The sequence below is a fragment of the Phycodurus eques genome, chromosome 6 (assembly GCF_024500275.1).
Source record: "Phycodurus eques isolate BA_2022a chromosome 6, UOR_Pequ_1.1, whole genome shotgun sequence".
In the NCBI taxonomy this organism is placed as follows: Eukaryota; Metazoa; Chordata; class Actinopteri; order Syngnathiformes; family Syngnathidae; genus Phycodurus; species Phycodurus eques.
Window position 1 is genome coordinate 31,050,448 of NC_084530.1, and position 25,494 is coordinate 31,075,941.

Sequence of the window (25,494 nt, forward strand, 5' to 3'; positions counted from 1 at the left end):
CACAACGGAGAGCCCGGACCGTTGAGGGCGAGATGGCCGGCTGTCCTCGTGCTCTTTGCAAGCCCCCACACTCTCTCTGAGGCTGAAACTCGGGGGGGGGGACGGGGGACGGATTATAAGGAAGGCCCTTCAGTCAGATTCAGTCCATTTCCATCATCCGAAGATTGCCACCAGCCCCCCCAGCCGGCTGTTGTGTCTGGGCCTGCTGCGTTTAGCGAGGCTCGGCATCTCGGACGAGTTACAATGCATATCAACTATAATGCGTTCAACTTTTAGTTTAGTCATTTTTGGAATTCCACATCAAGCAAGAACGGGAAAGAATTCCACCTACAAGGCTCGGAGATCGAGGGTCCTCCCTTCCCGAACGCTCCCTGAGTTTTGTGACGTAACAGAGTGGGAAACATGCTTCTTGGATAGATTTGTGTGTGTGTGGGGGGGGCGACAGAGAAACAATAAAGTTGATGATTTTGAACATTTTCTATATTGCGTTGAATTGCATACAGGTCGAAAAGGGTCTGCTTCCGTCGACGTTGAGCCAGCTCGGTTGGAATTGCGGTTTTGGGCGCAAATCTCCATCCTTGCTCTCTTCGACGCAAACGCGTCTCCACTCGAGCGTGACAGTGACTTGTCGGTACTGATGGAGTAAAATCATCTCCACGAGCGGACCCCCGCCCTCGGGGTGGCGGTGGGCGGGGCTGGGCGGGGCGGGGCCGCACTGCAGCAGCGCGAGTTGCGCACGCCCCTCCCCCTCCGCCCGGAGACAGGTGCCCGGCGTCCGCCGCCTCCCGCATCCGCCGCAAATATCTGCCGGCCTGCCGGCTGACAGGCAAGCGCGTCCCCGATGGACTTCCAGCGTGCGATCACCGGCCGGAGGACAGTCGGAGCGGGGGGCCGCAACCGGGGCGCTCCCGTTGGCGGGCTACCGACGGAGGGATGACAAGCGCGAGCGACAAGTCGACACCATTCGGGCGGGGTCGTGCGTGCGAGCGGCGGCGGCGGCGGGATCATCCGTGAGGCTCCTCCGCGCTCGGGAGTCGTTCGCTGGAGGAAATGGCGTCGGGCCCCGGGAAGGCGATACAGAGCCCCGGGCCGGGCTCCGCCGTCAACGGGAATGCGGCAGACTTCCAGACCGTCGAGCAGGAGCAGTGCGACTTCCAGATGCACAACAAGATGTGCAAGAAGATCGCGCAGCTCACCAAGGTAGGCGCGCGGGGGCCGTCGCGCCGGTGCGCCGGTGCGCCGCCTCTCCCGGCCGTCATCACGCGCCTGCGCTTTTATCAGGCAATGCGAACGTGCACCGAAATGACGCGCGGCTGAACGCGACAGACGACAGACGACAGACGACAGACGACAGACGTGGCGCTCAACGAGAGCGCCCGCGATTCGAGATGATTGCACTCGACTCCTCTTGCAGTGCAAGTGGTGTACTGTGTTGACTTGCAGTGCATTTGCGCGTTCCTCTCGACGCATGGCGGCAAGCTGCGCTCACTGGACACTTCATTGGCTCAACTTGCCAGTTGGAGCAAAAATGGGGGATGTTTTCTCTCGTGATGTCCAATAACACTGTATTATACTCATCCTTGCTTGTAGCATCGTGTGCCACGTTGCAAGCGATTTCTTCCTTTGACGGTTATGTCGTACACCGCAGCGATACGGCGATTCCCTTTTGCGGCGAGCGAAATCGGCTCCGCGGCGCTGAGGTTCTGAGTTTGAATCTCGGCCGCGGCCTTCGTGTGCGCCGCTCGAACACTGCTCGTTCGGTTACGACCGGCGAACGACGCCTCTCGCCCAAAGTCACCTGTAATCAACCCGTAAGAGGAAAAGCGCTGTAGACAATTGACCTGATGTAAACGCGTTGTCTTGAATCTCTTTAGCTCGTGCAAGCGTACCTAATAAAGTGTCCGGTGTGCGTCTGCATATAAAAGAAGCAGACGTGCTCCCGGCGGCAGAATTCGACCGTGTTCCGCATCTCCCGACGCTTTTCGACGTCGAGAAGCGAGACGTGACCCGTCTCTTGTTGAGCGCTGACGGTGACCGATGACGACGCGGTCGACGTCCCCCCGGTGCCCGCAGCAACTGACGGAAGGTCTGAAGAGTGCGCCGAGACGCCGGCTCAGCTCTCGTGTTCGCACGGGTTAAGGACCTTTGACATTTGTCAAGACTCGCCGCTCCGCGCTTTTGTTTCTGCGCCCAGCGGACACATAGCCGGAGGAACCGAAACGTGACGCGGCTACCTCGCACGTTTCGAGTTCATTCCAAATGAACTCGAAACGATGCGGTTCTTCCACGCCGAACTCGTTCACGCAAGCCTTCGTGGCCCTCGCTTTGAACCGAAAAGGCCTTCCCCGAACTGAGTTGCCCAACATGTCTTGTTAAGATGTGGAATTAAGAATCAAGAGGAACTAAGGGGCCTTCTGTGAACCGAGGCTGTGACATCTGACCCCCAGTATTCGTTTATGGGGGGGGGGGGGGGGGGATTGCAACAGGAAATGGGGTCAGCGGTAGTAACCTTCTCCATTTCATAACTCATGCGCTCCTCACGCCTGCGCCACCGATCGCAGCTTCACGCTTAGCTTAGCCCCCCTCCCTCTGCCCGCTCTGCTGTGTGCCGCTAAAGATAAAGCGAGTGTGTGTTTACTTGGGGGAACGAGCCAATGGGAAGAAAGTGCAAAGTGAGTGCGTCGGGCCAGCTGTTGTGGATGTTTTGTTTTTTTGGCGCACGCCCGCAATGACGCAAAGTGCCGACTTTACACCGCCATCCAAATAGAAGCACGCTGCTGTCTGTGCCGGAGTGTGCGTTCGTAGCAACATTTTGATAGGCAGATCGAATTTTGTCCACGCGATGTCCTGCTCGTCTCCAGCTTCCACTGACAGTCAAAGTGTGGCCCGCTTTGTAATTCAGCCGCACACCCGTACGAGTGCAGGTGTGTGCGTGTGCGTGCGCGTGTGCTCGGCGAGCCGATGCAAGCAAGAGAGTGCGTCTTTCTGTCTCACCTCTCCTCCCTTTTTTTTTTTTTTTTTTATTGCGCCAGCTTTTCACTCAGCTGCGCTGTTTTATACTGTGCACAGAATATTAATGAACTGCTTTGCTGACTATGAAGTGGATGTCAGTAAGCACAGCCTCCGCCGCCCTGTGAGGTTGCACAAACGCATCATATGGAGCTCCATTGGCTAAAGAGCCTTTTACGCTCCCACCTTGCAAACCTCTTTCCCATACAAACATGAGTTAAGCTTTCAATTTTGGCAAAATTATATCTATACGTGTATACGCATATGTTTCTCTTCTTTCTTTCTTTTTTTAAACCTGTCCTGTTTGGCTGCTTGGTGATGCAGAAAGGAGAATATGTACTTTGTTATGCCAGGACAGTAGTTCTGTGCAATAGGGGAGTGTGATATAACAAGATACTATTGTTAAGACACATTTTTATAACCATCAATGCTGTACAAAACTGCAATATAGTAGCGTGCAACTGTGCCACGTACGCCATCTGGACCGATATTTGTCCAATAACATGACAAAATACATTTTTGAAGTTAAATACTGCATCATGCTCACCAGAAATGCCGATGATGAAATGTATGAACGTATTCCAATTGCTACAAACTACGAAATCGGCTCGCTCTCTCTATCGTCGTCCTGCGAGGTGACTTTCGAATCTGATCGCTTGAAGTAACAGTCCCGTTGCTAATATAGTCGAAGACCCGAACCCTTAAGCCGACATCCGCATCGCACACACGAAGCGGTGCGGCCGAGAGATGCGCTGCCGAGGATTGAGAACAGACTGTTCGGAATAAAGGAATCTCATTTCGTGGAACGAACATTAGAATTTAGGTTGTAAATGTAAAGCGTGGCCGCCCTCCAGCGACGCACGGCGGAACCTCAATTGCTGATGCAAAACTGGGTCAAACAGAAGTCACTGTCAGGGGGGGGGGGGGGGGGCTTTTCTGGACACGTGTGTGACAAAAGCAAGGTTTCAAATGAAATGGACACTTTTATACGAAGTCAGTGTTTGAGAGTCGAAATAGCCAAAGTACGGGACCTTTAATGTACAGCGTTCTTTCGTTTCGAGTCAAGTCAATTCCAGCCCGCTGTAGTAAGACAAGAATCGGGGTGCACCTTGGGGGACGGGACGGATCACGTGTCAATCACAGAGCTGACCCGCCACCATTGTCGTCGCAATCGCACCTCTTCCGGTCTCCAACGTACCTAGCATACGTGTTGTTCGACTGGGAAGAAGCCAGAGTACCACGAGGTAAGCCACGGAAACAGGAAGCACGTGCCAAAAAACACGGGACCGTCGGTGGAGATTCAAACCCAGAACCTTCATATGAGGCAACAGTGCGAACACTTCTTCCACGCTCAAACAATAAATCCGGAATGAACCTAACTTGCCTGTTTAGAGAAATGTGGGAGGAAACCGGCGAGACGCCGCACAGCCACAGGGACGACACGCAAACTCCGCACATGAAAGGATTCGAACCCGTGACGTCAGAACTGTGAGGCAGAAGTGCTGATCACCCATTCGCCGTGCGGCCTGGTGTAGCAAGTGTGGAGGTTGTTTTCTCATTACGGTGTGAGGAGGATATGGGATTTAATGTTGTGCTCTTAAATTGTCCTCATTCCAGCATTTTCTAAAAGGACTCAAGAAATAAATGAATAAAGAGAGAGGCCGAGGAGAACGTCCGAGCACAGCGTGGAGCCTGCGTTCCCTCGGAGCCCGCCCTCGAGACGCTCCCTTTCAGCGCGTGAGCCAAAGTTTTGGCACCGTGACACGATTGGACAGAAGTGTCGGGCCGACGGGAACGCGAGAAGGGAGCTTAGCCACATGTCACATCAGCGATTGATGTCGCAGGCCAAAATGCGCATCAGGTGCACGCTCGCATTCGCGCGCGCACACGGGGGAATGTCAAGCGGCGGCGTGTGTCACCGCAGACAGAGCGGCGTCTGTGGAAAATAGGAGCCTGTGCGTCCCCCCCGCGCACTCTTTTTTCGCCCTGTTCGGCTGTTAGGTCCAGCAGAACGGAAGATCTGGATCCCTGAACAGTTTCACTGTGTCACAGTGGCGTTTCGAAGCTTCCGCTGTGGTTTCTTAGTATTCGGATTGAGGTTGATTGAGAATCAGAAAAAACACAGCGCAAAAGAAGAAAAAGGCCGTCTACTGTATTTGTCAGCTAGCAGGCGGTTTCCTGCTCTGATTCTGGGCGGCGGACGGTTCCGTTGTTGCCATAGCGACTCAGTTGGTGACAATAAATGCAGGTATCCTCAACCCTCATCAAAATGTAAAGGGTTCTTCCTTTGTCACACGCGTCATCCCATCGGTTGTGTGCAGTCGTGTGTTTCACATTTTGCTGTGCTAAAGATCATGAAAAAGAAATAGTGGCCGAACTCTTTTGCAACAGGCAGCATGTCATGTTGACTTTCATTGTGAATCGTCTTTCATGGAAATTCAGTGTATCATCTGACCGCGGTTTGGATAATATGCGATGACCGTAATGAACTGTACGCAACAAATGTCATACGAAGTGATGCGTTCCCATCTTTCAAACGCAATCGTCCTCTGCGTGTCGCCGATCCCCTCCAGGTGATTTATTCCCTCAACATGAAGAACGAGGAGCAGGAGGCGGCCCTGCAGGCCTCGAACCACGCCCGCGACGAGGAGCTGCACCGCATCCTGATGGAGACGTGTCAAGAGGAGGAGGGCTCAGTGCTGAGGACGCGACTCCTCCAGCCGCGGGAGTCTCTCGACGAGCAGCAGAGGGTCGGAGCGCAGGTGCGTGCGTCCTCGAAGCGCGCCCGCGTGGGCGCGTAGCGACTCGGGCACCCCGATCCCAGGATAATGAGCCGACCTCTTTCCAAGGCCACGCTGCTCTGCTGCATAATTAACGTGCTCGCGTTACTGCTGACTCGCTGTAATCAAAGCGCTCCAAGCAGCGTGGCACTTCGCCCGTTCGTCGCGTGCGATTTGCATCATGCGCCTCAACAAAACACACACGTGAATCATCACGTAAAACTCTGTGAAATGTGTCGTAGGCGCCGGGTCCGCATCCCTTTTTTTTGCACATGCAAGAATGACTCGCAGGAAAAAGCTTTCGCAACGTGCACTCTCCTCGTTAGGCACCCACGCACGTTCTACCGTAACGAGAGCAAATACGAGAACTTCATCAAAAGAATCCGCCATTTGAATGATATCGAGAAATGCACGGTCATACAGTAGGACGATGTATCCCACCAGGAACACAGCACTCTCTATGTGCGCCGCTTCACAAATACTGTATATACTGTACGGGTACATTTCAATAAATTCAAATACATTTCTTGCCATTTAGTGAAAAATAGGGCGCAACAGAAGCCTGCGGATGTGATCGATTCGCTGGAAAATGCAAACGGGACACGTGGCCTGAAGCCTCACATAGTTCCACTACGAATTGGAGACTAAATTGCATCTCCAGTCATCTCTGCAGGCTTCTGTCGCACAATATGTTTAGCTACGTAAATTCGAACACAGTATATTTCTTGTCATTTACTGAGACGTACCTGTAAGAGCACCGGTCGTCAAACCACGAGGAGAACCTCCAGCATCACGAAGTGAACTTTTTTGTATTATTTTGAAGCGGGAGGCTCATTGTTGCTGTTCTGAACTCCTGTTTCTATGCCAGAGTCTTGACTGAACAGCACCTGCCCAAATTTGTCAAAATATGATTAATCGACGGACAAACGACAGAAACCTTAATGCCCGTTGCCTGTTATCACGGCCATCTGTAATTCATACTTTGTAAAGGCAGAACTTTCGCAGCTCTCATTAGACGGCAGTGTAAGTGTAACATCTCGTCACCTGCGCATCCAGGTGCGAGCCGACTTCAAGTTCTTCCGCATGCAGTCGGAGGAGAGGGAACGTGAAACTGAAGCCGAACTGAGACGGGATTTTGAGGAGAGGCTCCGGGCTGCCGAGGAGGAGCTCCGAGAGGCCGAGTCCCGGATCGGCGCCGCTCGGGAGGAAAACCTGCGACTGGGCAAAGAACTGGAAGAGGCAGAGGAGACGATCCGAGATCTGAGCGACAGACGCGAGCCGAGGCGGACAGTTAGCGAGGACGAGGAGGAGGAGACGGAGCAGAAGGGCCCAGATGAGGAGTCGGAGAGAGTGAAAGGGCTTTTGGAGGAGGTGAACGCGACGAAGGAGGAAAGGGATCAGAGGGAGGAGGAGAGAAGGCGAGCGGCCGATGCGGAAAGGGAGCGGTGGGAGCAAACGACGGCGCGGCTCCGAGAGGAGAAAGAAGAAATGAGGAAGAAGATGGAGGCCGAACGGCAGGAGGAGCGGCGCAGGTGGGAGGAGAGAGAGGAGGAGGAGAAGAAAGGAATGCACAGTGCTTTAAGAGAACGAGCGAAGAGGGCCGAGGCCGAGGTGGAGAACCATCTGGAGAGGCAGGCCGAGCGCAAACGCAACACGGTCAAACTGCAGGAGCGTATTCAGGTACGTGTTCTTCGGATACGGTCAGCAGACATAACGACACCGGCTGGCGCCATCCCATACGGTGCGGAAGTGCTAATGCTAATGCTCCCTTTTGACCGTCAAAGGGGAAATGATTCGGTTTTGATGCTGACCCGAAAAATAGTTGAGGATCGTCTTCACGATGCAGCTCTCATCAGAACGACCGTGCAGCTCACCCTCACGAAGACTCTGATGGCAATGAGAGGTTGCGGCAAAAGTACGGTAGCTTTAGTAACACCGGTTTACAATTACGGTTTGGGTAATTGCAGCGGCTGAATATCGACCCGCGGGCCTCAATTGGCCCTGGGCTGCAATTTTGAGACCCCTGATCGAGAATAAGTAGGCTATTCAGATGACAGGCAAATTCTGACTCCTCTCGACTATATTTCGGACTCTGCAGTTGCACACGGTGTTGCTTCCTAGCGTCTCTTGACCGTTGCTTGAGGTCCACGGTAGATAGAGACTGGCTGTGATGGCCGAGTGCCGTTTCCACTGGCAGCTACGTCCCAACGAGTAGTTCGCGCAAGATAGAACGCTTGCATTAGCGCCGCCAAGCCGAGCGTCGAGAAGCCCCGCTGAAGCTAGCACACGGCTGACATAATCCCCTCCAACAGACCGCTCAAGTCCCGCGAGCTGGCTTGTCAAAAGTAGAAATGCTCACTTGCTTGCTTATCTTTGTCAAAGTCTCGGTTTGACACTCCCGCGTGCTCCGCCTCGCCCCCACGCTTGCCACCGTCTTCCCATTCCTAGAACCTGGAGGAAGAGCTGGAACTGGATCGGAAACGTGTGTCCGAGGCCGAGGGCTCGGCGCAGCGGGCAGAGGAGGAGCTGGCTGTGGCCAAAGAGAGGCTACTGCTGCAAGAAGACGAGCTGCAGAGCCGAGCAGGTACTTCGTCAGACTTCATACTACAGATCACGTTTGCTCATTCGGCCGATGTGTTTGTCCTTCCGAAATCGGATTTATTGACTCTGACGTAAGCGCCAGGCTTACTCCAACATTGCGGCCCTAAGGGCGCGATGATGTTTGCGGCTGCGAGAGAAGCTCCATTTGTCAAGCTTAAGCTCGCCGACGTCTGCGCATTCAAGTCTTGAAGGCGAGCAGCGATGCGTCACTCAAATTGATTGTCAGAACGGAGAGCGGAGAAATTCAAGTTGAGCGTCAGAAGCAGAGAAGTGAAGTTGGGAAAAGCCATCGCATGGTCAAATACCGTTCAATACTTAACCACCACTTATACTAGCGTAGGTGTCAAACTCAAGACCCGGGGGCCAGATCCAGCCTGCCGGATCTTTTTATGTGGCCCTCTAAAGCAAAGCAATTGCGGCAACTTCGTGTTTCTCGCGAAGAGGTCGTCGACGCTGCATTCCCAGCGGCCACGACAGCCCCGTGTCAGGCCTCCGGGGACTAAATGGGATGGTTGTGGGTCAACGCGGAGGGAATGGATAGGCAAGATTTTTATCGTGTCGAAACATTTGCCACAGCAGTCGCGGTGCAGATGAGAAAGAACTGGGTACACGCTCACACGAAAGGTTTTTGAAACAAGGGATGGAGTGATGAATCAGTCGTTGTCAGAAAACAAATATGATCAAATATTTATTGAGCGGCAGTATGTGCCTGCTCACAATGAAGCTTAGACTGGAATCCCCGCGGAGCGTGATCCTCGCAGATGACATTGTGATCTTTGCCCTTTACGAATGACCGTTGTTCATCTTAGGTAAAAGATGTGTGTTTGACATATTTACGATGGCTGATCCTGCGTTATTTCTGTGTATGCATGTATACATTTGTTCGGAGAGTATGAACAAAAACAAGTACAAACATAACGATAAATCACAAGTTTGTGTGCGCGGCACGGTGGCCGACCGGTTAGAGCGTCAGCCTCACAGTTCTGAGGACACGGGTTCAATCCCCGGCCCCGCCTTTGTGGAGTTGGCATGTTGTCCCCGTGCCTGCGTGGCTTTTCTCCGGGCACTCCGGTTTCCTCCCGCATCCTAAAAAACATGCATTCATTGGAGACTCTAAATTGCCCGTAGGCGTGACTGTGAGTGCGAATGGTTGTCTGTTTCGATGTGGCTGGCAACCGGTTGAGGGCGTACCCCGCCTCCTGCCCGATGACAGCCGGGATAGGCTCCGGCACGCCCGCGACCCGCGTGAGGAGAAGCGGCTCAGAAAATGGATGGATGGATGGATGAAGTTTGTGTGTCAAACGTGCGCATTTGCATAAATCTGTGCGTATGCATGGCTACTGAATGAGGCCCATTACGACTTTAGCAGTTGCCCAACAACTGAGCCCTGAGGAACACCTGACTTGAGGTTACACTGAGAGACATCGGGCAATAGGTGTATAGCGGGACTCTGCGGTCGGTCCTCAAAGTACAGGACATTCTACGCTCGTGTATCCAGGAGGACTCTAAGGCAACTTTTAACATTTTCCAGAAGTAGTTTTGAATCAAGTGATCAAAAGCATCCCATTTGGCGGTATCAACTCTATCCCAAACTATTGTCCCTCTACAAAATAAAATGCACTTCTTTACAGAGAGTGGAAAGGTTCTAAACGGTAAGTAAGGACTGAACACACTTCCAAAAAAGCTGTGCATTACTTGTCAGAGAGAGCGGACGTCACCGGTCGCCGCTCTTTGGGAATGGCCTTTTTTTCCCCGTGTGTGTGACGTGCGTGTACTCGGTATGTGTTTTAGAAGAGCTGCTGAATGCGGGCTGCAAGGCGTGCGTGTGTGCTGACGCGGAGGACCTGAAGAGCCAGCTGAGTCGTCTGCAGAGCAGGAACAGAGAGCTGGAGCTCCAAAGCGGCGGAAGGAACAACGACCACGCGCGCCAGATCCGCCAGGTGACGCACGTCCCGCGTAGAATGTCTGTAGCGCTAATTAGGCTAACGCGAGGATATCTCAGCTGACCTTGAGAGGCAGGCTGCACCCTAGATCGATCGCCAGTTCGTAAAGACAAACCGCCATTCGTGTTCGCACAGAGCGCAGAGGACTTAAATAACTTGACGTATGCACCTCACCATCTGTTGACATTTTTTTGCCCTCCTTTTGTGTTGTAGAGTAATTGTAGGATTGTAATTATTGGATTATGTAAAGGATAAAAAGCCCCAACCCTGAACAGGATACATAAAAAAAAAAAAAAATGGATGGATGGCTTGATAAAAGACAAAACAAAACAATACTACCAAAAAAAAAAACCATTTCCACAACACACAACCCTCTTGTGTGGAGGCGCAGGTCCAGGATTTCGTTCACGGTTTTCTCCATACTAAACCACTGGGCCTCGGCAAGCCTCTTTTTTGATTCTAACAATATATCGCTATCATGCCTTGTCCCAAGATGGACAGTACGTGCCCCTGCTCGATCCTGAAAAATGATTCAATTTTCAATGCGAAACAGTGGATTTCACTCTTAACATTTTTTTCTCTCTGACTTATTTCCTAAAACTAAAAACTTTTATAGAGACTTAACAATCTGGAGCCAGACCTTTATCAAGGTTCCACTGCACCTTATTATTTTGTCGTATCCTTGGAATTCTGTTGATGAGTCAGAACGCACGCGGTCCGAATAAATGCAATTCAGTTCAAACGTCAGCAACGCGAGCCCGGAATTGTGACTTGATTGTAATGGTGAGAACATTTGAAGCAACCAGGAAATCTCCCAAACGCTCGACCGGGGTTCACGCTCTCACGATGTAGTTCCGGAGAGGGCAGACTGTCATGAGTTTGTGGCCTTAATAGCCAACGTAAAGTGAGGCAAAGGTTGATTCGGATCCACAGTTCTTCCTCAGACCAAAGACCAAAAAACACAATTTGACGACATCTGAGAGACATGACACGCTGTGTACGGCAGGGATATCCATCCATTTTCCGTACCAGTCATCCTCACGGGGGGCGCGGGCGTGCCGCCGCCTATCCCAGCTATCTTCGGGCGAGAGGCGGGGTACACCCCGAACTGGTCGCCGGCCAATCGCAGGGCACATATAGACAAACAGCCGTTCACATCCCCACTTACGGACAATTCAACCTGCCACGAATGTGTGGAAACATGCAAACGCCGGCGGATTTGAACCCGGGACCTCAGAACTGTGAGGGGGATGTGCTAACCAGATGTCCGCGGTGCCGCCCAACGTGTGCATCTTAAATTGCTTTTACCAGGTGAAAGTCCAATTTATACTGCTGCTGACTGCCTTCACAAAGAAAACAGGGATTTCTGTGGCTTTTCACCAAGATGTGACGGAAACATCGTTCCGAAAGTCACGTGTCCATGTGTAAATCGGCCTCGATCAAAACCGAGCATGATTATCTTTGTAAAGGCAGAATTACTGATGCCGCGCTTCTATTGGAAAGCTCGTGCGGGGGTACCTAATGAAGCGTCCCACGGGTCTTTTACAGCACGCCGAGGCTCTGTCCGGTCTGCGTTCCGAGATGGTGAGGGCCCAGACGGAAGAGCTGCGTCGCATCCAAAAACATGCCGACGAGGAGCGGGACAAACTGCAGACGGAGCTGGACAAGGAGCGAGAGACCGTCCAGAGGGAAAGAGAGCAAGAAAAAAGCCATTTGGAGAAGGAGAGGAACCGGCTGCGGCGAGAGCGAGACGAGGAGAAGGAGGCGCTGCGCCAGGAGGCCGACGGAATCAGAGAACACGTGAGGAGGGAAATGGAGGAGGAGGCGGAGCGTCTCCGCAAGGAGCTGGACGTGGAGAGGGTCCGCGTCCGCGCCCGGTCGGACAAGAACTTCGAGCAGGCGGAGGCGCAGAGGGCGGCTCTGCAGCGGAAGCTGGAGGAGGAGAAGAGGAGGCTGGCGGAGAAGGCGGAGGAGGACAGGAGGCGGCTGAAGGAGCAGGTGCGGAAGGCCATCGAGGAGGTGATGCGCAGACACGCGGCTGAACTGCACGGCGTCCGAGAAGCTCTCAACTCGGAGAAGATGACCAACCGAGAGGTCAGGCTCCAGATCGACGCAACGGGCGCGAGGCTGCGATTGATCGCTCAGGCCGAAGGGCGTGGAACCCCATCCGCCAAACGCGCCAAAGCCGTAGGAATATGCGCGGAGAGGTCCATTTAGCTTGCGCCGTGCCATTCGTCAAACCGGAGGCAAATTGCGATGGCTAATTTTGCGTCTTTAATTCAAGCTAGAATCCCGCTGCGCTGGAATTCCGTATGACAGCCACAGAAAACGTCGCTTCGATACGACGTAGGCGGTGATGACTCTACAACATTCCACAACATCTTTATTTGGTTTTGTAGGACAGCCAGTGGGGGGGGGGGGGGGGGGGTGAAGAGGCAATTGTTGTAAATTCACCATTATTGCCATTGCTCAGACGTTGCTGAAAGTGGTTCATTTTACGGCAGGCACCTCTTTTTTTGGTTTTGTTCCTTCACGGCCATTATTATTATTGTTGTTTTCGTTCACACAGGAATTGTCGTATGATTATTTTCTGCTCCACAAACGCAAAATCATTTGTTTAACGAGCTTTTTACGAAAGATCAAATGCGTCATTTCCATGCCGTCACTTTCGGTGCGCCACCGGGTGGGCCGGCGTGGGACATGAATCGTGCGTTCATAAATATCCAAAAATCAAATAGTGAAGCCGGCCAGCTTCATCAGCCTCGCGTCATCTCGCTGTGGTCGGGGCTCGGCTCCAAAGGACCTTTTTAAATAATGACATAAATACAGGCGCAAACTCGCGTGCTGCGTGTAACCGTGACGTGACGTGGAGAACGGATCTTTCTGCTCGTGCGAAGCATTTTTGAAATGCTAGAAACGAAAATGATTGCAACGTATCATCGATTTAGTGATGCCATTCTGCAGCTTCGAAAATGATCTCGGAGCCGGTCGCAAGAAGGAGTCGTGCCGTATCACCTATGGCAAAACTCCTTTCAACTCCGATCATGCAAATTTGTATATTTGTGGAAATATGTTCTTTGAAAATATGCTGTGCTCCAACACGTACGCTATATGTTGTTGGAATATGTTGGAGTGAGCAAACACGCAATGGAGCTCCCATCGTGCACTCGCTATTTTGAATCTTAGTCAATCACTTTAGCCCAAAATGATTTATGCCCTGGCCAATCTTTTGGTTCAAATATAATTTTATTGGTGGAATTTTTTTTCAATGTTTTTTGGTCGTGTTTTTTTTTTCGTGCTGGAAATGACACGAAAATGTATTCGTAGCTTTTTGTATACATTTGGAAAAGGACTGAATTTGAGCAATCTTCCACCATCAATGTCCGTGCGTAATTTAGGGCAGTTTTTGTGTTCAAGGCCCACATTTTATTGTTAAAAACTTTATTTAAAAAAACGACGAATTCTATTTTTTCATTTTTTTATTCATAATGACTCATTGAAGTATAATTAATTAACCAATTATTTTATTTCATAAATAAAACAATGGTAAGTACATTCATTTATTTTGCTATTTTAAACAAATTATTTAAGCAGATACATGAAAAAGAAACCTTCAAAATGAATAAATACTTTTTGATATCCCAATTTTAGGGGGCAAAAAGAATAAAACAATACAAAAATGATTACAGGACATTTCATAGTGTAAATACTTGTTTTTTTTTGTGGGCGGGACTAAAGACTGTTTGCGGCCCGCTGACCCTAAATTGCCCACCCCCGATCCCGCGCATTCTAGAAAGACGGATTTCGCATCGTTGGCTCCTCCTTTGAAAGCCGCAATGTGTTCTCTTGAACAACTGAAAGAAACAAATAAATCTAAGGCAAAGTGGAAATGTTCTCGTTGGCGGCGTGAGGGTTCAATGAATCTCACAGCAACGAGCCAAAAGCGGGCGACCGGTTAGCGCGTCTGCCTGAGGTCGCGGGTTCAAATCCGGCCTCGCCTGTGCGGAGTTTGCATGTTGTCCCCCGTGCGTGCGTGGGTTTCCTCCCACATTCCAGAAACACGCACGCTAGGTTCATTCGAGACTCTAAATTGTCCGTAGGCGTGAACGCAAGTGCCAGCGGTTGTTTGTCTATAGGTGCCCGGCAACCGTTTCGGGGTGTGCCCGCTTCTCGCCCGAAGTCAGCCGGGATAGGCGCCGGCGCGCCCGTGACCCGCGTGAGGAGAAGCGGTTGACCAGCCAAAAGCTTCTTGTCGTGTGTCCTCTTTTTCCCCGTTTAACAAATATCTTTGCATGGGATGTTCTTTCAAGGTATGTGCACATCTCGAAGAGGAGAGGCGCAAAAACGGGGCGCTCCATGACAGGCTGGAGAGGGAGAGACAAGAACTTGAGATGAAACTCAAAGATGCAGACAATGAGGTAAAGCGGAAGCGCAAAGTTGGACAATTCGGCGTGAGAGAAATATTTTGGGGCGTTCACCCGTGAAGTCACGTCAATTCTCATTGGAACTGAAGGTTTTATGATGGCGGCGGTTCGACCCGGGAACAGATTTTGCCTTTTTCCTTCATTTCCTGGAGAATGTTTTTTTTTTTAGTCCGACGCGGCTCTGCTTGGCATCTCGGCGCCTGCGCGATTGCCTTTCGGACAGTGTGACTTTGGCTGGCCGTCACTTGAAAGTGCCTCCGGCGTACGTATACGTTAGGCCACGGCTCGCGGCCAGACGCTCACGCGCACACTTGCCGATGCCACGCCGCCGGGCCCCGCCTCTTAAAGGCACGTGCGCAAACATTACCGTCGATACCGTATTTTCGATACATTTGTCGCTTGCCATTATGCGTGCCCATAAACAGGAATCGACGGCGTTCCATTCGTGTGTTCAGATCTTTCGTTTGAAGGCGGCGGCTGCGCAGCGTCAAGAAGAGAAGGACAAAGCAGCGCCAGAGACGTCGCCCCCGTGCGGACCGCAGTGCTCCCGCCTGCGCGAGGACCTGCAGCAGACCCGAAGCCGTCTGACTCGCATGCGGGACGAGGCGGAGAAGCAGCGCCAGAGACAAGAGAGAGACATCGCCTCCCTCCGGGCAGACAAACACCGGCTCGAGGAGAAGGTTCTGGAACACAGTCGGCTCAACACCGAGAGGAACCTTTTGGAACAGAGCCGACGCGACACGGACGAACGCGTCAGGTAGTACGCGACGAGAAAAACTGGCCGTCATCGTATCGTAATTGAAAGAAAAGAAACCGCAAATGCGACAAATGAGCATCAGGTTCACATTTTGATGATCAAGTGTCTGCTTTGGGTGATTCTAGCTCTCTGACTGTGATTATTGCATAAAGCCCAATAAAACAATACGCCGCGGCGGTAATGAAGCAAAGGAAGGGAATAAAGGACACATTCTGTGTCATCGCTGCAAAATGTTTCTTCAACGGTAGTGGAGTTTGAAAACAAATCACTCATTTAATCAAAGTTAAGAAGGGGCGCCAAAGTTTGTGAAAACTATTTTCAGAACCTCGGACAGTGAACGTCATCTTTTCGAAGCCCGTGAGTGAGCGGATGGTGCAGGTGTACCTAATGAAGTGGCCGCTGGATGTAACTCCTCTGCTGGAAACGAAGCAAAAAGTTCCACTCGGCTGCCGCTTCGCAAGTGTTTCCTGTATTCTCTGCAGTAGTGACTTTTCTGACTTTCCTCCAGAGCGGAGTGCGAGGATCGCCTCAGGGCAGAGTTCCGCATCGAGATGAACGCCGCCGTCGCCGGGAGCGAGCAGAGGTGGCGGAACCGGGAGCGCGAGTTGCACGCTCGGATGGCGGAGCTGCAGGTGAGCCCGATCTGCAGAAAAGAGCAAAAATAGCTTGATTTCCTTCGGTCTCTGCAAGTGTAGGAAATCACAATGTCACGTTTTCAGCCCCTTTTTTGTCACTGTAAATGAAAATGCTCATCTGAGCTTGAAATGCATTTAGAGCACTTAGCATCTCATCAACACTTCAAATGCTTCAGTTTCACAGTAGTGTTTGTTAAAAACGGGAGGTCAAGTGTGTCTTCGCCTTTGGATGACACAAACTCTTTGGTTTCTCTCAAAAGTGGACAAAAACAAAACAAACCAAAAGGGAGTCGTCGCGTGCTGGTGAATGATGCAGTGGGAATCGGAATCAGAATCAGAATCAGAATCATCTTTATTTGCCAAGTACGTCCAAAAAAACACGCAAGGAATTTGTCTCCGGTCGTCGGAGCCGCTCGAGTTCGACAGCAGACAGAGAACACTTTGGAGACGTAAAGCATAACGACATAATGCAGAAACTTCGGGAACTGTGCGTCGCCTTTACAGTGAGCGATGAATCCTGACTGTCGGCCCCGTCTGTGGTCGTCGATGCCAGTTTGTCCAGGGCTAGCTTTTTCTTCCTTCACCGCGTTATAGATGATAAAGATTACGTTGACACCCCGAGCCACGTTGTCGTTCAGCCCTTTTCCTGAGCTGAGCGGGTGGGGCACCGACCGCCGAGTGGGTGAATGAAAATACAAATAAGAAAAGGCGTCACTGCGATCAGCTCATTTCGCCGGGCCTTTCATCGCCGACAGCGCACGAAACGGGAGAAAAGCCGAAAAGGCCCCCACCCCCCGACCACTGCATGCAATCTAGCAACTTTTGCCTGCAGTGAATCAAAACCTATTTACTTTATTGATTTATTTCCCTCTAAATGACACACAATTATTGCCTCAGTCACACAGTCAGAAAAACGCATGACCTCGAAACGGATTTAAATAGCTCAACAGTCACAGTGGAAGAAATATCTTTGGGCGTATTTTCTGCCATTTTCTATTTCCTGTCGACGACGAGGCCTCATTTCGCGATACTTGTTTTTTTTTGCAAACGCAGAAGGAGGAAACCGAAGACGATTCCCATGGCGACCTTGAGATTGACAAACTCAGGAAGGAGGTCGAGGAGACCAAGGAGATTAACAAGAAGCTGAGGGAGCTGCTGCAGGTACTTTCGCACAAGGTCATAGAAATAGACACTTGGAAGCATCTGTAGTGTTTCCCAACCTTTATTTAGTCAAGGCACCTATTTTACAGTTGAAAAATCCCACCGCACGCCAGCAAACAAAAATCCTGCAATTCCCGCAAGACGGGGGCGGCGCCCTGTCGCGGATAGCAAAAAATCCGCTCCTAATCGGCGTCTATTTATACCGTAATTGCCGATAGATGCCACGAGGCGGTGTCAAAGACCTACTTTTGTCCAAGCGAAGCCCCTCAAATCACTTCGACAGTTCCTCGGCACCGAGATCCCGCAAGTTGCCGCCAAAAGGCCAACGCAACAACGGTATGTGAATTGGCAAATCCCAAATATGCCGTTCCTTGTCCATCCTCAGAGCTGCGAGGCTGACGCTCTAACCGGTCGGCCGCCGTGCCGCCGCCGTTCCTCGCATCCTGGAATAATGACGAGCTCGTCATTATATATCCGATTTTTTCTAGCGCTTCTCCTCACGCGCGTGCTGGCGCCTACCCCGGGTACCTTCGGGCGAGAGGCGGGTTACGCCCTGAACTGGTCGCCAGCCGATCGCAGGGCACGTGACAACCTTTTGCACTCACATTCACGCCTCCGGGCGTTTTAGTCTTCGATCAACTTCAGTCAATCAATGCGCGCGCATGTTGTTTGCGATGTGGGAGGAAAGCGGAGTAGCCGGAGAAAAGCCACGCGGGGACGGGGAGATCGAGCAAACTCCACCGGGATTTGAACCCGCAACCTCACGGCTGTGAGGCGGATGCGCCGACCCGCGCCAGTGTCGTTGAACTTTGCTATTCTTCTGTTGTACGGACGTCAACGGGCGGACTGTCGGCATTCCGTCTCTCGGGCCATCTTGTTCAAGAGCGTTTCATTGTTCGACTTGTCACCGTACATTTTGGAATCACTCACGGATCTCCACGACGTAAAGCGGAATATGTGCGTTGTTTGTCGTCGTTGTGCCGGAGGAGCCCCGAAGTTCGGCCGAGGAGAGGCGCAGCCACGCCGTGCAGCTGCAAGCGTTGGAGAGGCAAGCCAAAGAAGATGTGCTGTCTGAGAGGAACAGACTTCAGACCACGCAGCAGCTGGAGTTAGGTAACACGTGCGCTCCGTCTCTCGACACAAGCGAGCCCGTGCGCGCGCGTAGACGCGCCGTGATTGGAGATGACGCGTTCGACGGCCGAGTTCTTATTGCCGCGGATGCGTTTCGCCATGGCAACGAGCAGAAGGCTACCCGTACCAATTGGCCGAGTGGATCTGTGCTCTTCCTTCGTCGCGCGTGCGCTACTTTCTGCGTGCGTGCGTGACGTCAGATAAGCAGCGTGCGGAGTTGACCCAGCAGCACACGGAGTGGAGCAGACAGATGACCCAGAGACACATGCAGCAGATCGAAGACCTTCGGAGCCAACTGCGAGCGCACACGCAGATGACGGCGCTGCAGCAGGTAACGCGCTCATTTCCGTCTCTCCTGTCCGGCCGCCTCAATCGACGCGCGCTTGCTTTTAGGACCTCAAGCAGCAGAACCAGAACCAAGTGTTTGAGCGGCAGCTGGACGAGAGTCGCTGCGCCGCGCTGGAGCTGCAGAGAGAGAATGCTGCGCTCAAGAAGCAATTGCAGGAGAAGTAAGTCAAAAAGGTGGGATACGAAATGCGGTACGAATCCAAATCAGGGGTCACCGACCTGCGGATTTCCCCCCGACGGGATGTCACGGGATTGTGCGACGATTTGAACTTCGACAACGGCACGTCGCCGTGATGATGGCGACCCCAAGTGGGCAAAAATAATACCTGCGCCTCACGTGCGTCCAGTATTGGTATTATACATAGGGCTTTAAAAAATAGGTCATAAAGGACATGTAGGCACGGTTATATCGCTGCTTTGCGACTTTCGTCTGTCGCGGGGGCGGTCGGAAACGAGGATTACTGTTTCGACAAGTGTTCGGCGAGAATACGTACAGGATGTGCCTGCCCCCAGTATTCGGTATTGAAAGATGTCTGTTGACGAAAGCGCCATTTTTGCTGTGTTTTCATATTTACCGTAATAAAAGCGCAATCCGTCAAAAGATCGGGGGTGGGTGCGGATCGGAAAGCGTTGGCCCTCGTTACCGTCGACACCCAATGTCGGCCCGCTTCGGATGCCCGGGGCCGCTGCATTTGAATGAATTGAAGTGTTTAATGAATCGGCATGATCTAGGAGTACTGAAAAGAATGGACTTTGCTCTCATATTCTAATTTGGAGATGTACCTCTACCTCTGACATTGTCATTTAAACAGGACATTATTATCACGTCTTTCTTTTTTTCCACATTAGCTTCATATTGTACTCGGTTATATTATGCAGGTTGATCTAATGTCGGGACTAGTGAGGGAATATAAGAAATTAGCATGAGTATTTTATCTGAAGTGACACCGAATTTGCAGGCGTATTTCCAGCCATTTCTCTCCTCGCAGGTCCATGCAGGCCAATCCCAAAATGGAAGCAAAAGAAGGAGCGGGTCCAGATTTGCAAAAGACCAGAGATGCCCATCTGGAAGACGAAGCGCTGCGCTTGAAGGAGGAGGTGGAGAAACTGAGGGTGGAGATGGAGAAGCTGGAAGAGTCACACAAACTGTGGGAGGAGAAGAAGGAAGACGACGACGAGGAGGAGGAGGAAGGGGAGCGAGAGAAAAAGAAGAAGCCGGAGGAGGAGGAGAGGAGGACAAAGGAGCTGGAGGAGGTCAGGAAGGAGCACAAGAGGGAGATTCAGAATTTGCTGTCCGAATACGGCGGCGCTCAGATGCAGCTGCAGGCTCGCATCGTGGCCCTGGAGAACGAGTAAGTGCCGGACGTGCGACGTGAGCGTGACGACGGCGTGATGAGGATGACGATGATGATGATGACGATGATGATGATGACTGCCCCAGGTTGCGCGAGCGGGAGGAGCGATGCAGGAGGAGAGAGCCGCGATGTGACGACGACCCGCGGCTGGGGAAACTTCAGGAGAGACTGACGGAACGAGAGCAGCTCATTAAACGATTAGTGGTACGACGCACGCACGCGCCGGTATGTTGCCGATGCCGATGCCGTTGCCGATGCCGGTTGGGTCGTGCCGCGAGGTGCAACCGATAAAACAAACAACAACCGGTCAATTATCACCGATAACGATTTGGATCGTCGACGAGTCGTTCGGCGACCTTGTTTCACTTCAAATTGTCCTCCAAATCCTCAAAGGTTCAACAGCTTCTCAACTGGAAATGTTGATCATTCTATTCTATCTCACGGTAAAGCAGACTGGCCAGAATCAGCTGAGAAAGCCACGCAAAATGGATGGGCGGCTTTCTCCACGAAGTAAACAGCATAGATTGTTCTGAAATGAACTTGAGTTCAATTGAAAACAACCATAACCTCAGTTGTTGGTCCTTGAACTTTATGAGTGATATGATTTCCGTTTAACGAGCACTCCAACATATGTTGCGACTGGAGCGAGAGCGTATAAGTCGACTTAAACCGAGTACTGAATTGATTCGACTCGCTTGAGATTTGGCGGCGACTCGACTCGATTTTGTTCTCCGCAATGATTCGCACTTACTGTCTCGTCTTACGAGGATTACATTTGTGCCGGTTTAGGCGCCCCAATGACTATTTTGGCTGAATCGTCTGCGATGAGGCGAGCAAGCAACTAAGCGAACCCGACGTCCAGACACGCGACGCCGACGCCGACTGTGAACAAACGCCTCCTTCGTTCTCTTTCGCCCCTCCAGGAAGAACGGCATCAGCTGCAACTGCACTCCCCCGCCGTTGCCCCCGACAACGGCGGCCTCAGAATCCGCGAGAACAAGCCCCGCCCCGGGAGCGCCACGCCGACCATGAGGGTGAGTGGGCGTGCGTGTCCTGCACATAACGAGTTCATCCAAATGTACTCCTTCCTGCCGGAAGGGAATGTTGGACTCAAGCCGAGTTTTGGTTCTGGAGCGCAGGCAGTGAAGTGGCCAATCTGGACGGACCCCTTTGCGTGTGTGCGGAAATTTTCTTTGATTATTATTATTTACATTTTTTTTTTTTTTTTACACGGGGCTGCAAGCGCGTGTGATTTTATTCGCCTGCGTTCACTTTGCTGTCTGATAAAGTGGACGTCAAAGTGCATTGCAGAATGCCTGCAAAAAGAAAAACAACACACTCAAAACAATATATCAGAAATCATACATATTAAAGAAGTAGAAAATGAAGGCAGGAAGTATAAAAAGACTCACGGATATCATGGGAAATTGTAAAAAAGATCAGGAACAAATTATGAGAGAATAATAAAAATGACAGGAAGGGCATATGGAATATATCGAACAGTATAATTAGAAACAAACCTCGACAAATTGATTACCCACAGTATTTCATAGAGAATCATAAAATTGTAAAGATTACGGATGAACAGTTAACACATTATATGAATATTTTGTAACTATTTGACCTAAACTCGGTGGAAAAATCCAAGATAGAGAAAATGGAAACTGAACAGATAGAAACCCTATGACAATGCTTTTCGAACCAGCTGAAGAAAGAGATTATAGATATGAATAAATGTGAACTCAAGACATCAACTTTCCACTGTAATACATAGCATATTACATTTGAGTACTCTAATATGAAAATATAATAAGTCCAAAATATTGAGATATACACATCCTTATTTCTACTGAAAGTGTGAATAGAAATGAGTAGCAGCGGTATCTTGGATGATTTGATTAAGAAAAGAGAGCAACTAGGAAAAAAATATCAATGTGTATCTAAATATAAAAACAGAAATGTATTTATTGTCTTGAATCATAATAATAATGTCGCGCCACTATTAATCACTGTGTGCGTTTGTACGGTATTTCGTAGAATACAGGCGGAAAAGAATGTGGAGGATGTAGAAAAGGAAAATATTTGGAATGACAAGGGGCGTGCGCCCGTGTGTCTTGTGTGCGCAGAGGAAGCCCGCGGAGGCATCTCCTGGCGCAAGCGCCATCTCGCGCCCGGGCGCTCAGGACCGCCTCCCTCCCTACTCGTCCACGCTGCCTCACCGGTCGTCGCCCCAGCCTCACGCGTCGCCCCGCTACTCCAGCTCGTCTCTTCCGCACAAGCACACCTCCCCCTCCCCCTCCCCCTCCCCCTCCCTCGGCCGACGTTCCCCCCCGTCCCTGCCCCGCTCCCCCAGATCCCGGACTTCCTGCGTCCCTCCCACGCCGGCGCCCACCGGCCCGCTGCCCGTCTGCCCCTCGCAGCAGACGGGCATTCGCTACGTGTCGCCGTCCTGCCAGGAGCCGCACGCGTACCTGCAGGCGCAGTCGATCAGGTAGGATTCGACCCTTTGGAATCGAGCGTGAACTCGTCCGACGGCATCGGCGCCTTTTCTTGCGGAGCGTCAAACTGGCTTCCTCAAGATTACATTTGCCATCGTGCTATTAAACTGCATTATTTATAACCGAGCTCTCTAACCGTCGACTTTGTTCCGGACTCACTTTGAAAAAGAAAGAAAGAAATAGCAGCCCTCTATTCTTCCGCGCTAAATAAAGACACCGGAGCACGCAAAAATAGGTCGAGCGTTTACTTGAGTGAGGACGGAAAGCAACAACGTGCAACTTTGATCACTTCGACAGCCGAGTAGGCTATTATCAGTGTCGGGGAGTAACTAATAACATGACAAAATAGTTTACAAAATGTAATGCGTGCTTTAAACTCGTCAATGACACCCCAAGTGGAGTTGACTGAAAAACTAAACGCATGACAATGACACACATCGTCTATTTCAATTGTTTTCCCCATTTTTATCGCCGGTTTAATGCTAACGGTCGACTATTTCTACACATACAGACAGGTGATGTGACAATATTCACTGGCAGATATTCTTCTTCATCTGTGTACAACGCTTCACTTCTTTTTTTAGCAAAGGTGTAGCAGCTCTATGCATGCGTCGCACCACGCTGCCCCTAACTAAGAGGCCAAAGCGCACACAGCAGATACATTCCTCCCCCCCGACTGGCTGCCATGAATTCAGACGGAAGCTTGCCTGTTTTAGCTCAACGAGGATTACCAAAATTAGTTCAATTTGTATCGTTTTGGATTTCTACGTTTTCGTATGATCATTTGTCTTGTTACCGATGGATTGTTGGGCTCTTTTAAATGATATTTGAAATGGAGTTTTGGTAGTTGGAAAAAACATGTATGTTGCCATCGCATATTTGAATGCCAATTGAAAATAGAAGAAAGGAATGATACACAGTTTGAACTTAAAGCTGGTGAAGTGCTTTTTTGTTTGTGTTTCAGGGGGCCTTGTATGGAGCAGAGGGGCACCGAGGGGCTAAAACAGGAGTGGTTCACCAAATACTTCTCCTTCTGAGCACAAACACAAGCCGCCCAACACATCATCGCTTCTGCTACATGCGCACCGTCAACTGGGAGCTCCGCTAATTTTTCACAAGGTCAGACGAGTACCGTAGTGCGGACGGGACGCGACGACGGCGCTGTCGGATCGCCGCTCACAGCTGCGTGCAAAGACACACTCCGGTCGCTGTGTGAGTCAACGGAATACTGTGGCGCGGACGTCGGCAAAAATCTATGTCCGCGCGGTTGCGTCGCATCGATACGAATCCTTTGAAATCGGCGGAGCGCTCGTACAACGGACTCGCGGGCTCGTCACCAGCAAGGCCATCTCCAACATTGCCTCAAAGCTCAACCAAAAAGTGCTTCTCAAAACACATGCCTGACCTCTTCTCGGCCTCCCGGATCTTGTTTGTATCGTCCGAAACGTCTCCATCCGTGATGATGTTGTTTTCTATTTTTTTTTGCGCTCTTCCTTTTTTCAATGCAGCATTTGCTTCGATATGATCACACGCGTATTGAAGGCGAATCTCTCGATGTCACCAAGCACGTGTCGCTTCCAACTACGGAGGCATTTGATGTACTGTATTCAAGCAAGATCCTCATTAATACGAACACACAAACATTTGTCACTTCCCGCACCAAAATGAAGCTTGTTTTGATGCAAATATGTACAATAGTCTTGACGAACACGTTGAATAAATATTTGGTTTTTGTACTCGATTCTTCTTGATGTGCTCGTCAGTTAAGGCCGATGCTCCGTGGTGTCGGTTCAGATGTGCAATCGTGTCAAAAAGAACAGAAAAGGAACAATGGATTAGTTCATAGATGTCCCCGAATTGAGCACTTTCATTCATTCATCTTGCGTTCCGCGTATGCTCACTGGGGGCGCGGGTAATTGAGCACTTACTGAGGATATTTTTACAATCCCGTGGAAATGGGATGCTCACATGACCCCCCACATTTGCAAATTTCACACTTGGTCCTTGTCACATAGCGCGAAGGTGATAAAAGCCAAAGAGGTCAAAGTTCAAACGCGCTCGTCGGAGAACTGAGGATCGCCGGCCCGCTTCTCGATCTCACGTGCGCCGCGCCGCAAGGGCCGAGCAAAATGTTGCTCAATCATGATGGATGCGTGGTGATAAGAAATCCGTGATGACTTCTAATACTGTACACCTGCTATCGCAGCCATCAAATTCATTAATATTAGCCATCACAGCTAATATATGCATCAAATGTTTTTTTTAAACGCCCAAATCGAAGTCCCCCAATCATTTTAGGGTGTTTGGGAAACATCAACTTGATACAATGTGAAGTATTGTGCAGCTTGATTTTGTGCTTATTGGGGATTGCACAAACATTTCCCAACTTTTCTGCCTGGAAGAGGACGAAGAGGACGGAGGCATTGTACGCACAGACTTCAGCGATTTGGAGAATTCAAGCCCAGCAAATATCAAAACACTTTTTGGGGGTTGTTTTTTTTATTGTTTGGGTTAATAATGTTGAAAGAAGGCAAAAGCTGGTCTGGAGCATAAATGTGATTCCTCCCCCCTCCCTCTTTGTGGGCTTGCTATGCTGTCAGCCTGATTGCAAAACACTCGAGTCACGTGAACAAAGACAGGTGGGAATAGGATCGGAAGTGTCAAGTCAAGTTTTCGGGGGGAGAAGCGGCAAAATTGATTTTCTCCTGCAAGCTTTTCGCATATTTGGAACGAAATCAAAATGTTGTGGCGAGCTCGTCTCGTTGCCAACATCTCAAAACGTTCAACGGGCACAAACTTGCAGCCGAGCCTTTGAAATGAAAAAAAGAATTTTGGCTGACTTTGGTGGCAAA

The 25,494-nt window shown here is 50.8% G+C and overlaps 1 protein-coding gene across 3 annotated transcripts; it reads left to right on the plus strand.

The window, feature by feature from the left end:
* Window positions 1-795: 795 nt before the first annotated feature.
* On the plus strand, window positions 796-24,344 carry fam184b (family with sequence similarity 184 member B). 3 transcript variants are annotated; one of them, XM_061679579.1, is made up of 18 exons: window positions 796-1,200; window positions 5,583-5,771; window positions 6,846-7,469; window positions 8,238-8,373; window positions 10,182-10,330; window positions 11,882-12,427; window positions 14,644-14,751; window positions 15,213-15,514; window positions 16,023-16,146; window positions 17,203-17,310; window positions 18,297-18,423; window positions 18,642-18,772; window positions 18,835-18,950; window positions 19,779-20,141; window positions 20,231-20,348; window positions 21,068-21,178; window positions 22,271-22,635; window positions 23,607-24,344. In XM_061679579.1, exons 1-18 carry the CDS (start codon window positions 1,051-1,053, stop codon window positions 23,677-23,679), a joined length of 3,840 nt encoding a protein of 1,279 aa, XP_061535563.1. In that variant the 5' UTR covers window positions 796-1,050; the 3' UTR covers window positions 23,680-24,344. The 3 variants fall into 3 exon arrangements, with proteins under 3 accessions (XP_061535563.1, XP_061535564.1, XP_061535565.1); XM_061679580.1 differs by having other exon boundaries at window positions 10,185-10,330; XM_061679581.1 differs by lacking the exons at window positions 21,068-21,178; window positions 22,271-22,635; window positions 23,607-24,344 and adding an exon at window positions 20,934-21,001.
* Window positions 24,345-25,494: the final 1,150 nt, after the last annotated feature.